The 13,649-nt window shown below is 44.3% G+C and overlaps 1 protein-coding gene across 6 annotated transcripts in view; it reads right to left on the reverse strand.

Annotated features, from left to right (window-relative positions):
* The window catches only part of LOC110495112 (myosin-10), a 99,601-nt gene that overhangs the window by 12,901 nt on the left and 73,051 nt on the right, over positions 1–13,649 (reverse strand). For all 6 annotated transcript variants that reach the window (XM_036949466.1, XM_036949464.1, XM_036949468.1 and 3 more), the window contains 10 exons: positions 6,987–7,180; positions 6,636–6,757; positions 6,426–6,495; positions 6,084–6,244; positions 5,611–5,719; positions 4,465–4,596; positions 3,738–3,944; positions 3,316–3,453; positions 2,828–2,951; positions 2,163–2,334 (listed from right to left, as the gene is read on the reverse strand). In XM_036949466.1, coding sequence (XP_036805361.1) covers positions 2,163–2,334; positions 2,828–2,951; positions 3,316–3,453; positions 3,738–3,944; positions 4,465–4,596; positions 5,611–5,719; positions 6,084–6,244; positions 6,426–6,495; positions 6,636–6,757; positions 6,987–7,180 — 1,429 coding nt within the window. The remainder of the gene's footprint in view (positions 1–2,162; positions 2,335–2,827; positions 2,952–3,315; positions 3,454–3,737; positions 3,945–4,464; positions 4,597–5,610; positions 5,720–6,083; positions 6,245–6,425; positions 6,496–6,635; positions 6,758–6,986; positions 7,181–13,649) is intronic.

Genomic DNA, 13,649 nt, shown 5'->3' on the forward strand with positions numbered 1-13,649 from the left:
CATTCTGTCATTTCTTGATTTCTTGTTTTGATTATTTGTGTATGTGTATTGTGTATGAGAGACATTCTGCTACACTGTTGGAGCCAGTAACACAAGCATTTCACTGCACCTGCTACAACACCTGCTAATCTGTGTATGCAACCAATCAACTTTCATTTGACTCCTGAGCCCTGCCTGCATTCCTTAGACATTCCTGCGTTAGAGCTTCTGAAGAGGCCTGTGCCTTTGCCAGGACCAACTAATGACTCCATGTCCAATTAGGTATTACACTGATGAAGCCATGAATATTACTATAGCTACTAATGAGACATTATAGTCAAATAGCAACTATCCAGACTATGGTAATTCAATAGCCCTACAATTATAAACAGTCATACAATTCCAACTGGAATACTGTAGCCTAAGTAACGGTTTAATCAACTAGCCTATGACCAAGTGATGATTTCAGAAGGTCATTTAGGGGAGACTGTCTTCCATTGGCCTACAGTCTACACCTGAATTCACCAGTGTCTACACCTGAATTGGCCACTGTCTACACCTGAATTGGCCACTGTCTACACCTGAATTGGCCACTGTCTACACCTGAATTGGCCACTGTCTACACCTAAAATTGGCCACTGTCTACACCTGAATTGGCCACTGTCTACACCTGAATTGGCCACTGTCTACACCTGAATTCGCCACTGTCTACACCTGAATTCGCCACTGTCTACATCTGAATTCGCTACAGTCACCACCTGAATTCGCCGCATATAAATGATTGGACTTCACCTTCATGCCAATGACCTCTGTTGCTGCCAGATGAGGAGCTCATTAGTACGTGGTCTCAGTTTCCCTAATCAAAAGGGACTTAATTGAACAAATGTGTTGCTCATTAATATTTTCCACTAAATTAGGTCTGAATTGGCTTCGGATTACAAAGAATGTTAAATTAACAATCGAGGTAATACTTGGATGCAAGTTGACACTCTTTCTCCTTCTTCCAAGAGACAGGTCTTTTTCAAGCCAAACCTGGTCGTGTTTTCCTTGAGTCCGGCAGTCCTGTTCAGAAGCTATTAAAAATAAGCGTCTGTGAAGCGCAAACAGATTCCGTGATCAAATCCCTCTGAGGTGTGAGACGATCCGTCATGGCTGCCATGCCCACGCTGAGATTCCTTTTCCTTTCCGTTGGGAAATGCAGTGAGAGACTTGGATGGGGCATATCATCCATCTCTATCCATCTGCCTCGGAGTGTGCGTGTGTGCTATGTCTCTAGTGAGGGTGATAGCCAGCATAGCAGCACGCACTGCACTAAGGAAGGCATTAGTTAAGTTTAGAGTGAACCGATGCCACTGAACAACTAAGCAGCTGGACTGTGTGGCTGCTTTTACATATTGAGTTCAAAGCCAACATGAGGGTATTTGCACACATGAAAAAATACTGTAGTATACTGTGGTTAAATAATATTGTATTCACTGTAGTGTTTTTGCGGACTTTACTGTAGTGTACTGTAGTATTTACAATCTACTGCCCTGTTGAAACTAGTAACGTAAGCATTTCGCTGCACCTGCTACAACACCTGCTAATCTGTGTATATACTACAGTCATTACTGTAGTGTTTTTGTGGTCTGTAGCATACTGTAGTATTTACTATAGTATACTACAACATTCTATAGTAAGTACTATACATGATTGAGGTATACTACAGTGTGTAGTATAGTATTCTACAGTATACAACACAATTCTATACTAAGTACTACACACGATTGAGGGATTCTACAGTGTGTAGTATGCTATTCTACTGTATACTACAGAATTCTATAGTAAGTACTGTAGTATTCTTTAGTAAACTGTGGTATTATTTAATGCGTGTGTGCCTGCCGGGTCTCAACTGCTTGGGCCCTGTAGAGTGGACTGTTGCTATGGGGACAGGCGATGGAAGTGGGAGTATATGTGTGGGTGCAGATCTAGCCGGTATGGTTTACTGGACCACAGTGGTGGTCGGGCAGGTTGCCATAGGAACAGGCAACATGCGCGGTACCGGCCTGCATGGTGGGCAAAGCTTATTGATCCAGGTAGCTTTCACATAGTGCATCCTCCATTTCATTCGATTTCACCGTTTCAAAACATTTTCTTATTTCGTTATTGAGAATCCATTTTGGGGCTGGAGACGAGTATCTCACCTGGACAGAGCAGCCTGTAGCTCCTCCTCCTTCTTGGCCAGCTGGATCTTGAGCTCCTCTATCTGGGCCTGCAGCTCAGCTATCTGGTCCTGGAGGTCCGTGGTCTCAGCGTCTAGCTTCCTCTTGGCCTTCTCCAGCTCCTGACGAGTCTTCTCCTCCTTCTTCAGGCGCTCTGATGACACACACACACACATAGACACACGTACGCAGACAGACACACAAGGTGGAAGGGCAGCGGGGTCAACCAAACGATGAAAATAGATGTAGGCCCACCACTCAAAAGTATCCACTGCAACATTCCACTTAAGCAGAAGTAACCAGATTCTTCAGCTTGGTAAGCCATTAAGTCATTGTGGTGTCCGAACTGAAATGGAATTCCTATGCATACGCAGAATCACATTACCAGAGAAGTCTTCATCTTATCTAGTCTGTAGTCTCATCTTAATGTTATTATATGCAGTTGAACGTCTGCCATGTTGAGGGAGTTACAGTAAGTTCTACAACTTTCCTCAATTCCTTGCATCATCAAAACGCATTGGAGAAGAATGCCTGATGGGAAGGACCTTGGACCTTCTCCTCCAATGAAGGTAGAGAAAGAGAGCGAGGAAGAAAGAGAGCAAGGAATCGAGGAGACCAATTGAGGAAGAGCCACGTGAAGCCTTTACCTTCCAGGTCGACCATCATCACCTCCTGCTTGTTCTTGACCTTGCCCAAGTTCTTGGCCTTCTCCTCCTCCTCTGTCAGCTGGGAGGTCATCTCGACGACACGGTCGTCCAGCAGCTTCTTCTCCTGTTGGGTGGAGAGATGTTAAACCTCTCTACAGTTTTCTACAACAGGGGTCTGCAACGTGTGGCTCCAGAGCCTCATGTGGTTCTTTAGCTTCTCCTTCATGGCATTTTGTAATAAATAATTTGTATCAGATTAAGATCATCCTAAAAATCTCTACTATTCCCTGTACCCTTTAGGGTTCTATACAGGTCTAATACCTAATTTATGCCTTCTGCTTCAATCAAATGCCCGCTACCGTTCACACAGGGTTCAGCGTTCAGTGTTGGGAGGGGACATTCGATATTACGTTTTGTTCGAGAGGACCTAGCGGACGGTTTGGAAGCAGAAGGTGTAAATCAGGCTTAAGTGTGCATTCTTGTCTGACCTTGAGGAACTTGGAGTTCTGGTCCTCCAGCAGTAGAATGTCCTCCTCCATCTTCTTGATCTTGGCTTCGGCCGTCACCTTCTCCAGCTGCAGCTTCTGCCTGGCTGCCTCCTCCTCATCTAACTGCTCCTCTAGATCCTATGGATAGACAATGGACATACATATGTTCAACCAACAGAGACACTCAGTATCTTCAGCACAAGGATATGTACTGCAATGCTGAAGTTATCAATAGTTTTAGTTTGAATGAATTCCATCTAAACCAACATTAACTCATGAACTGATGGTGTGTGTGTGTGTGTGTGTGTGTGTGTGTGTGTGTGTGTGTGTGTGTGTGTGTGTGTGTGTGTGTGTGTATGTGTGTGTGTGAGCGCAGGTGTCCATGCTGCATCCATATGTGCATATATGCGTCTCTCTCCGACCTGGATGTGGGTCTGCATCTTCTTCTTCTCGTTCTGCATGCTCTGGTTCCTCTCCTCTTCCTCCTCCACTCTGGACTCCAGGTCGTGGAGGATCTCCTCTAGCTCCTGCTTCTTAGCGGCCAGGCGGGCCCTCATCTCCTCCGCCTCGGCAAACAGCTCCGTCTCCGCCTGCAACTGCTCTGCAAGGATGTTCTTCTCCTCTAGGAGCTGTGGGGGACACAGAGGATAGAGAGCAAAGTTGACCTACGCTTCTTTTCTAGATGTTATTCGATTAGAATGTTGAAAGGTCAAACCTCCTCAAGCCTATAAAAAAGGTGCTAACTAGAACCGAAAAGGGATCTTTGGTTGTCCCCATAGGAGAACCCTTTGAAGAACCCCTTTTGGTTCCAGGTAGAGCCCTTTTGAAGTCCATGTAGAACCCTATCCACAGAGGGTTCTACATGGAACCCAAAATAGTTCTACTTGGAACGAAAAATGGTTCTCCTATGGGGACAACAACAGAACCCCATTGGAAGGCTTTTTTCTAAGAGTATACTACTCAACCTTCAAACCTAGTGGCTGGACATCTACTACACTGCATGAACTATGGAAGCCAACAACATTCACAACGGCTGGAGCAAGTTCATATGTTGTTTTATCTCCAGCAGTGCATATTTCAGAAGAATAGCTAGACTGAGGTATGGAACCATGGCATTGGGTTCAGGTACGGCTCCAGGTAGTAACTCACCTGTTGGTGTTTCCTCTCCATATCCACCAGCTCTCCCTCCACCTTGCTCTGCCTCTCCTTCACCTTGACCAGCTCCTCATCTTTGGCCTGCATCTCCTCCTCCTGCCGAGTCACCTGGAGCAGAGGCTTCACCTGGAAGGGAAACAGGAGGAGTGTAGAAAAGGCCCATGGAGTTGGTGGAATAATCCTTTAATTCATTGCCATTTACTCAGCTGGGCCAGGGGCACTTTAATCAGGTCAGGTGGAAATGTCCGACAGATCTCAACTCCATAAAAGGAGGAAATTGCCATCGCCTGATCTCGCTGCTTTCTCTTCCTTAACTCCATCTGATCCAGAAGTTCTGTGTGTCCATGAATCCACGTAAGTCCACCGACTCTTACCTTTCATCTGAATTATCTGTGGCGATCGGGAGAGTGGGCCATTCAGTTACTCTTAATAGTTATTACCGCGGAGCGCGCTTCAAACATATTGTGTAATGTGAATTGTCAATGATCACGGCCCTACGGATCCTCATAGGCCAATTATGCAATCGATTTGGTTCATATGTATTGAAATTAATTATATGTACACATGAAGACAATTGAAAGAGTGAAATGAGAAACGTCATTGTTGCTAACTGATTGACTTTGATAATGGGGATTATAGATTGTAACCATTCACTGTTTGTATTCTTTCATAATTTATGATAAATAGTTACGAGCCTAAATGACTCCTGGATTATTACTATTGACTTCTTAATGAACTGGACTGTTGAATTCCCTAACTTATGTTAATAATGAATGATATGGTTTGATCTTTGATTATGAATCTGATTGGATACATGTTATTTGTTTCCTTTGTGATGCACCACAGACTACTCAGTAAATATACCACTTTATGGTTAAAGGAATTCCTGCCTCAGTCTCATCCATTCCTCTGTCACCTGACACGTGACCACCTGTTCACCTTCACTGTCAGTCATCCTACCTGTCCAGCTACCCACACAGATTCCACTAATCTTTCAAGGAGGGTCCCATCAAGGTCAGGGGAGGGAGGAATGGAAGAAAGGAATAGGATAAGGTGTAGAGAAATGGCCATATGCATCCTGTTAACAGAGTGTGTAGATGTGGTCTCGCGGCACGCTCCATCAGTAAAACCCCCACTCACCTTGGTGAAGAGTCTCCACCACTGCCAGTGGCGCAGCTTGAGGTAGGCAGCACAGTTCCTCTGGAGGACCTTCAGAGCACTCAGCTGCTGCTGCTTCTTAGCAAACGCCCTGAGGAGAGACATAATTAAGAGACTGATATCCCATACAGCTTTACTTTCACTACTTAACTTGGCCACAGCTGTATCCCAAACCATAACGCACACAGTGTCATTTTGACTTTATACCGTTTTAGCAACATCATAACTTATCTGTACTTATGCCGTCGTTTTTGTGAGTTGCATTGAAATCAAAGGGCATGAACATGCCTCAGTAATGAGGTGGACATTTAAACCTACTTGACTGAGTGATAGGGGACAGACAGTGGGGCTGCTGAGTCATGGTACTTACTATGTAAAGTGATTTGAAGTCTGGAAGGTCTGGCTATATAAATATGAATTAAGTTCTGAATCCATCATTAACCCTAATGACTCACTTGCGTGCCAGGTAGCCGCGGCAGACAGACTGGAAGTAGATGATGATGTCAGTGATCTTCAGGTCTCTCTCCTCCTCCAGGTGGGCCAGGACTCCGGTCCTGAAGAAGATCTTACTCTGGCCGATACGGAACAGGTTGGGGTCCAGTTCCAACGCTCGGATCTGTTACAATACACAGAAGAATACGAGTAAATGAGAAAAGTCAGCATGCAAATCAGATATTTTTTGTTTGTTAATTGTGTCATTTTAAACAGGCTGGTGCAATGACACAACTCATATTTCCATAAGTTTCAACACTTTTGCTCATTGTGTTAGTTAATAGATAACATTGGAAGTCCTTTACCATCCTTTCGCAGGCCTGTTTCCCGTCCATGAAGCCCTTGGGGATGGCATTAGGGGTCAGGATCTCGTACCTGGGATAAATAGAGAAGTATTAGGAGTTAACACACTGGCATATACCCAGAGATCACTGTAAGTGAGGGCAGTCTAGTCGGCTCACAGTGAAGACAAAGAACACAAGCACAGTAGTTATGTGTCCTGTTTCCGTGGTTACCTCTGTCTGAACTCTTGGAAGACGATGCGGTTGGGGAAGCCTTGTCTGCAGATACGGATTCCCTCCAGAACTCCATTACACCTCAGCTGGTCCAGAACCAGGTGGGGCTCCAGCTTACCAGCCTGACATGGGAGAGAGAAGTGTTATAAATAAATAATGCACAAATCTGGTACAGGTATACAAGCAAAGACTATTACCTATTAACCTACAGAAGGTCTAGCAACATATACTCAGAGAAAACCCTGAAATTAAGAGATCAATTCAAGTCTCACCCCTGTTGGCTATAGTATAGAACAGGTGGCCTGGTATAGTTAGACTGACATGTAAAGTATGACAGGATATACTACTCACCTTCTTCTCGTGGTTGGGGATAATACAGCGGACGAAGTTGGGGTTGGTGTTCCTCAAGGTGGCCATGAGCTTGGTGAGGGACTCCTTGTAGAGCTGGCCCACCGTGCGGAACATGCCCTTCTTGGTCTTGTAGGTGGCTCCGAACGTCGTCTCCGCCATGCCCGCCACCTGGTCCAGGCCCACGATGCGGTCCACTGGCGAGAGAGGGAAGGAAAAGGGTTAGAATGGGGGGGGGGGGGGAGTTGGAGAGAGGTGTTGGGAGCTAAATCACAGACAGACAGACAGACAGACAGACAGACAGACAGACAGACAGACAGACAGACAGACAGACAGACAGACAGACACAGGATGCCGGGAGTAGCAGCAGCCAGCAGCAATGTGTGTCAGCTGCGGGTGTGGATAGATGAGGACCACTAGGTATGACTGGCAGCCTCTGTGGATTGGTGCGGACGGGGCAAGGACAGGGCTAGAGGATCACCTAAAACTGTAGCCCCGGACAAGCACAACTGATTCAACACGTCAAGTAATCATCAAGCCCCCGATGAGTTGAATCAGGAGTTTTTATCCGGGGCTACAACAACGATGTGTGCTGTTGGGGGTACTGGAGGACTGGAGATGGGAACCACTGCTATACAGTATACATGCTTGGTTCCAGGGTCTGTATTCGTAAACGTTCTTCAGGCTCGGTACAGCTGATGAGGGGAGGGATGGTCGCTAGTCTTCTTGAGCACTATGTTCTCACACTACTCCTTTCAGCAGTCATTCAGAGTGACACCCTTTTAGAATAACCACAAATGAAAGGCCTATTCTTTGGTATGAAACAAAAGGCATTGATTTCACAGCCTGGGACCTTTCGTACACGTTGGCTTTTTGCATCATATTAGCATAATCTGACAGTCAGTCACACAGGGCCACATCATATCCATAACTTCAGATTCACAACATGCCTTGTTTTATTTTGGTGTGTCATTATTGCTGGGCTGGTGTGTTGACAAGCGTCATATTTACAACACGTTGCATAAAACAGTTTTGATACGAGGCATGCTGATGAATTAACCATTGTTTATCCAAGAGTCCATACAGGTAATTCATCAAAATCAAACCTCCAACTGTGTTATTTGGCTCCTATGTTTTCAGGCAAACAAAACTCCAGGAATGTCCTACAAAGTTCCAGACGTTTTGCATTCAGTCTGTAGATATTGTACCACTGTCACACCTGCTGTGTATCAACGTCTGTAGTACTGTAGAATCGGGCCAAGAGAAATGCCAAATACTACATGTGGTTCCAATTCTCTGCTACTTTAAAAAAATAAAAGGTGGAAATGAATGCCATTAATCTTTCGTCAGTCAAGCCTCAATTCTTTAATTCCCTTTATGCTTAAATATATGCCTTGGAAAGGGAAAATACAGATTCCAGAAAGGAGAACAGGCTTTGGTTCGAAATACTGAATAACCAGTGCTCTTAACCATTCCAACATACTGTAAGGAAGCGGTCGAAATTTACACTATTGTTACCCGGAGGAAAATGGGGGAGGGTCATGCTTTTTCAATTTCAGTCAGGGGGAGGGTTCAGTATTTTTTTATTTGGTCCAGGGGAGGGTCATGTCATTCGGAAGAGATTAAATGTCATACACTCATAGGAAGAAGTTAATATCTAGAACCTAAAGGGGTTCTTCGGCTGTCCCCATAGGAGAACCCTTTGAAGAAGCCTTTTTGGTTCTAGGCAGAACCATTTTGAGTTCAATATAGAACCCTTTATACAGAGGGTTCTACAAGGAACCCAAAATAGTTCTACCTGGAACCAAAAAAGGGTTCTACCTGGACCAAAAAGGTTGATTCTACGGGGACAGCCGGAGAACCCTTTTTCTAAAAGTGTATTGCTCAGTGTTTGAGAATTCGTTGCTCATTATATCTGGATGTGTGCCCGATGCTGCCCCGCCTCCCTGATTCTCTGCTTGGTGCGCAATATCAAGTGCCACTACTGTGGTCTCAATAAAATGATCCATAGACTATACTATATGCTATAAGCCTAGGCTATATGAAGAGTATGCTTGGAAAAGCACAGAGCAACATTATATTTCTCATAAAAATGTACTTCCTTCTCATGTTTTTGCGCCGCTGGGATGGTGTACAACCAGGCTACACTCTCAACCAATCAATCAAATTGATTTATAAAGCCCTTTTTACATCAGCAGATGTCACAAAGTGCCTATACAGAAACCAAGCCTAAAACTCTAAACAGCAAGCAATGCCGATGTAGAAGCACGGTGGCTAGGAAAATCCCCTAGAAAGGCTCTGAGGAGTAGGCCAGTCCTCTTCTGGCTGTGCCGGGTGGAGATTATAAGAGTACATGGCCATTAAGGCCAGATTGTTCTTCAAGATGTTCAAATGTTCATAGATGACCAGCAGGGTCAGATAATAATCATAGTGGTTATAGAAGGTGCAACCTCAGGTGTAAATGTCAGTTGGCTTTTCATAGTCGAGCATTCAGAGGTCGAGACGGTAGGTGCGGTAGAGAGAGTGAGAGAGAGCGAGGGAGAGTTGTAATTACACACTGCAATTGATAGGCTGGCCTGCCCTGCTCTTGTTGATGTAGGCCTAAAATCTTTTGTTCAGCCTAACCATTTCTGTCCCAAAAATGCTATGTTTGTGTGCGCGGACTAGCCCTACTGATGTCCTGTTCAGTTTGAGGAAGAGCGTGAAGACAAAAAGGAGGACCGGAGGTAAGCTTGCTACTGCTATAATTGATTTTAATAAAAAACATATGTTTCGTTGCCCATAATGAAGCTATTTATCAGAGTTACTGACCTCACAATAAACCATATTCAAGTAATTTACATAGCTTACATTACGATGAAGCGGCAGCCGCGGAGATGGACAGCGCATGGGTGCTGGAAGGCTAGTTCAAGTCCTAATTAATTTAAACGATCTTCATTTTAATTTGACTTCAGGCTACTAACAACAAGAGGGCTTTGTGTTGGAGACGATTTCTTCCTATTCAAGAAATAAGAGGTAGGCCTACCTGTTTGACAGATTAAATTGTAGTCTACCTTCCATAGACTTTGTCAGCCAAGTCCTTCAGACACCATTACACTCCTTAAATATCTCAGTGTCAGTGGAGGGCTTGGTGTGTGAACTTAAAATCAGGGCGCGAATTGAGGTGGTATGCAAGGGTAGTGTGGATTTTGTTAAAGAAAATGGCATAGGCCTGACCCTTGTTAGCTTAATATATATATATATATATAATGTATATTTAAAAAAAACTACTGATTATATAAAGTGATCAATAACGAAATGTTTGTGCTAGAAACAAGTTGTAAAATACATGGGAAAGATGTGACGCCGATGCATATGGGATATCTTTGGTTTGTCTCTATGCTACAACCTTCTATAGCCGAGGAGACAAAAACAACTGGAAAGTAATGTGTGAATCTGTCACTATTGTTGGATTCTAGCTTGAAATACTTCTTCATGTTACCAGACTAGATCTTCTGGATTACTGTACATGTATAAGGAATGTATATGTTGGGGTCAATGGAGGGTGGATTGGAACTAGGTGTATGGAAAGTTACTGACTGAGACAAGAGGGAGTGCAGAAAGTTGACATTCTGTCAAACATGCTATTGTTAAATCTCATGGCTCCTAAGGAGGGAGGCAAAGGGCAACGGTCTGGTTTCAGTCACTGATAATGTAGGTCAGTCGTGAGTTAGGGAGGAGCTAGGAATTCAAGCCCGAGGTCAGGTCAGATGAAGTGAGAAGGAACAGTCCTATCCCACACACACATACTTCCACGCCCACAAAGGTTCCAGCATCAGGCAAGGCCATGACGACACCAGTGAGAGGAACCAATTAAGTTACTGACTAGCAACATAGGTGTATTAGCTGTCTAGATGTGCAAGGAGTTGACTCCTCCTAGTAGGAGGGTATAAATATATGTGCTTGTGTAAACATGTCTTTGTCTTTGCAGCTGTATGACCCAGTGGGTGAATAAACTTGGCTTGAGCTTTTTCTAGTTGTCCGTGAGTTTTTACTCTACTTGTTCAGAACCTAACAGTTGGAGTTGTCGGCAGGATTCACCACGATTTACAGTCAAACTAAAGAGTCCGAATCAGTGAAACAGGAGCCGGCACCAAAAACAAGCTAGGCACAGTTCCTACACCTGTTACCACTCATTCTGACATTTTGGGGAGATGAGAGTCGTAGGCTGAACGAATTATAGGACACGGACCTAGAAAGCCTAAGTTTATTCAGTAGTCCCATCGTGTTACGACCAGTCGTAAAATATTGGGGGAGGGTAGGTTACGTATGGATAGGTCCCAAGTGGGGGTGTTCCTCTGCAAGATCCATAGAAATATAGGGTTACGGGGAGGTTTTCCGTAAGAATAGGTTCCGAGTAGAGCTAGTTCTCTGCAAGTTCCATGGGTGACACTACAATGTAAGGTAAGTTCCGTTTAGGATAGGTCTCTAGTGGGGGTGTTCCCCTGCGAGATCCGTAAGTGGGACAAAAGCCCCAGCCGCAATGGCCGTGAGGCCGTAGAGTGTGTGCGTGTGTATGGATAAAGTGGCATGCTTGAGTACTAGTATGGTAGGTTGTAGAGAAGTAGTCCATGGGGAAGGACAAAGGAGGAACGTGGATGGAGATAGAAGGTTGCCTATAAGTTCTGGAGGAGAGCCTCATTCACGGTTAGAAAAGCAAATATTTTTTGAACGTGATTTGTGTGTATAAGCAGCAGCAATTAGGATAATGTTTGGTTTATGCCCTATTGGGGCAGGGAACCGTGACAGATTGTGTGGAAATAGGAAGACATCTGTGAATAATTCCGGTTGTGTGTGTTGTCAACAACAAGGATATATGAAGCGTGACACCAGTCTGTATAAGACATTAGGTCTCCCATATTCTCAAGTAGTAAATTGGCAGACACTTCAGTATTGGTTCTAATACAAAATAGGTTCCGTGACCAAATGATTAGGTACCTATACCTTAACTACTCTCCGGGAAGTGGACTAAATTGGTCTGAAAGGCCTGTATTATTGTTTTGTTGTATTTTCTTCATGGTGTAATCATTAAATAATTTGAATTGAACAAAACAATAATACAGGCTTTTCAGACCAATTCAGTCTAAGTAGGCAGTATCTTATGCTAGCAGGAGAAGAGCATTACTGAAAGGTATTGCCATCCATTAGTCTAATGACTACTATACTAGTACCGAGACATAGGCATCGACCAACAATGACATGCAGCCTAGAAGCGACGGGAGCCTCTGTATGGAGCTAGGCTTCACCATGCTGCACTGCTAAGCCATGGATCTACATCAGCGTGTCATAACATAAAACATCATCCATCTCTATGGACAACACCATGCTGCGCTGCTAAGCCATGGATCTACATCAGCGTGTCATAACATAAAACATCATCCATCTCTATGGACAACACCATGCTGCGCTGCTAAGCCATGGATCTACATCAGCATGTCATAACATAAAACATCATCCATCTCTATGGACAACACCATGCTGCACTGCTAAGCCATGGATCTACATCAGCGTGTCATAACATAAAACATCATCCATCTCTATGGACAACACCATGCTGCGCTGCTAAGCCATGGATCTACATCAGCATGTCATAACATAAAACATCATCCATCTCTATGGACAACACCATGCTGCGCTGCTAAGCCATGGATCTACATCAGCATGTCATAACATAAAACATCATCCATCTCTATGGACAACACCATGCTGCGCTGCTAAGCCATGGATCTACATCAGCATGTCATAACATAAAACATCATCCATCTCTATGGACAACACCATGCTGCGCTGCTAAGCCATGGATCTACATCAGCATGTCATAACATAAAACATCATCCATCTCTATGGACAACACCATGCTGCGCTGCTAAGCCATGGATCTACATCAGCATGTCATAACATAAAACATCATCCATCTCTATGGACAACACCATGCTGCACTGCTAAGCCATGGATCTACATCAGCGTGTCATAACATAAAACATCATCCATCTCTATGGACAACACCATGCTGCGCTGCTAAGCCATGGATCTACATCAGCATGTCATAACATAAAACATCATCCATCTCTATGGACAACACCATGCTGCGCTGCTAAGCCATGGATCTACATCAGCGTGTCATAACATAAAACATCATCCATCTCTATGGACAACACCATGCTGCGCTGCTAAGCCATGGATCTACATCAGCATGTCATAACATAAAACATCATCCATCTCTATGGACAACACCATGCTGCGCTGCTAAGCCATGGATCTACATCAGCATGTCATAACATAAAACATCATCCATCTCTATGGACAACACCATGCTGCGCTGCTAAGCCATGGATCTACATCAGCATGTCATAACATAAAACATCATCCATCTCTATGGACAACACCATGCTGCGCTGCTAAGCCATGGATCTACATCAGCATGTCATAACATAAAACATCATCCATCTCTATGGACAACACCATGCTGCGCTGCTAAGCCATGGATCTACATCAGCGTGTCATAACATAAAACATCATCCATCTCTATGGACAACACCATGCTGCGCTGCTAAGCCATGGATCTACATCAGCATGTCATAACATAAAACATCATCCATCTCTATGGACAACACCATGCTGCGCTGC

This window comes from Oncorhynchus mykiss, chromosome 17 (genome assembly GCF_013265735.2).
Source record: "Oncorhynchus mykiss isolate Arlee chromosome 17, USDA_OmykA_1.1, whole genome shotgun sequence".
Lineage (NCBI taxonomy): Eukaryota > Metazoa > Chordata > Actinopteri > Salmoniformes > Salmonidae > Oncorhynchus > Oncorhynchus mykiss.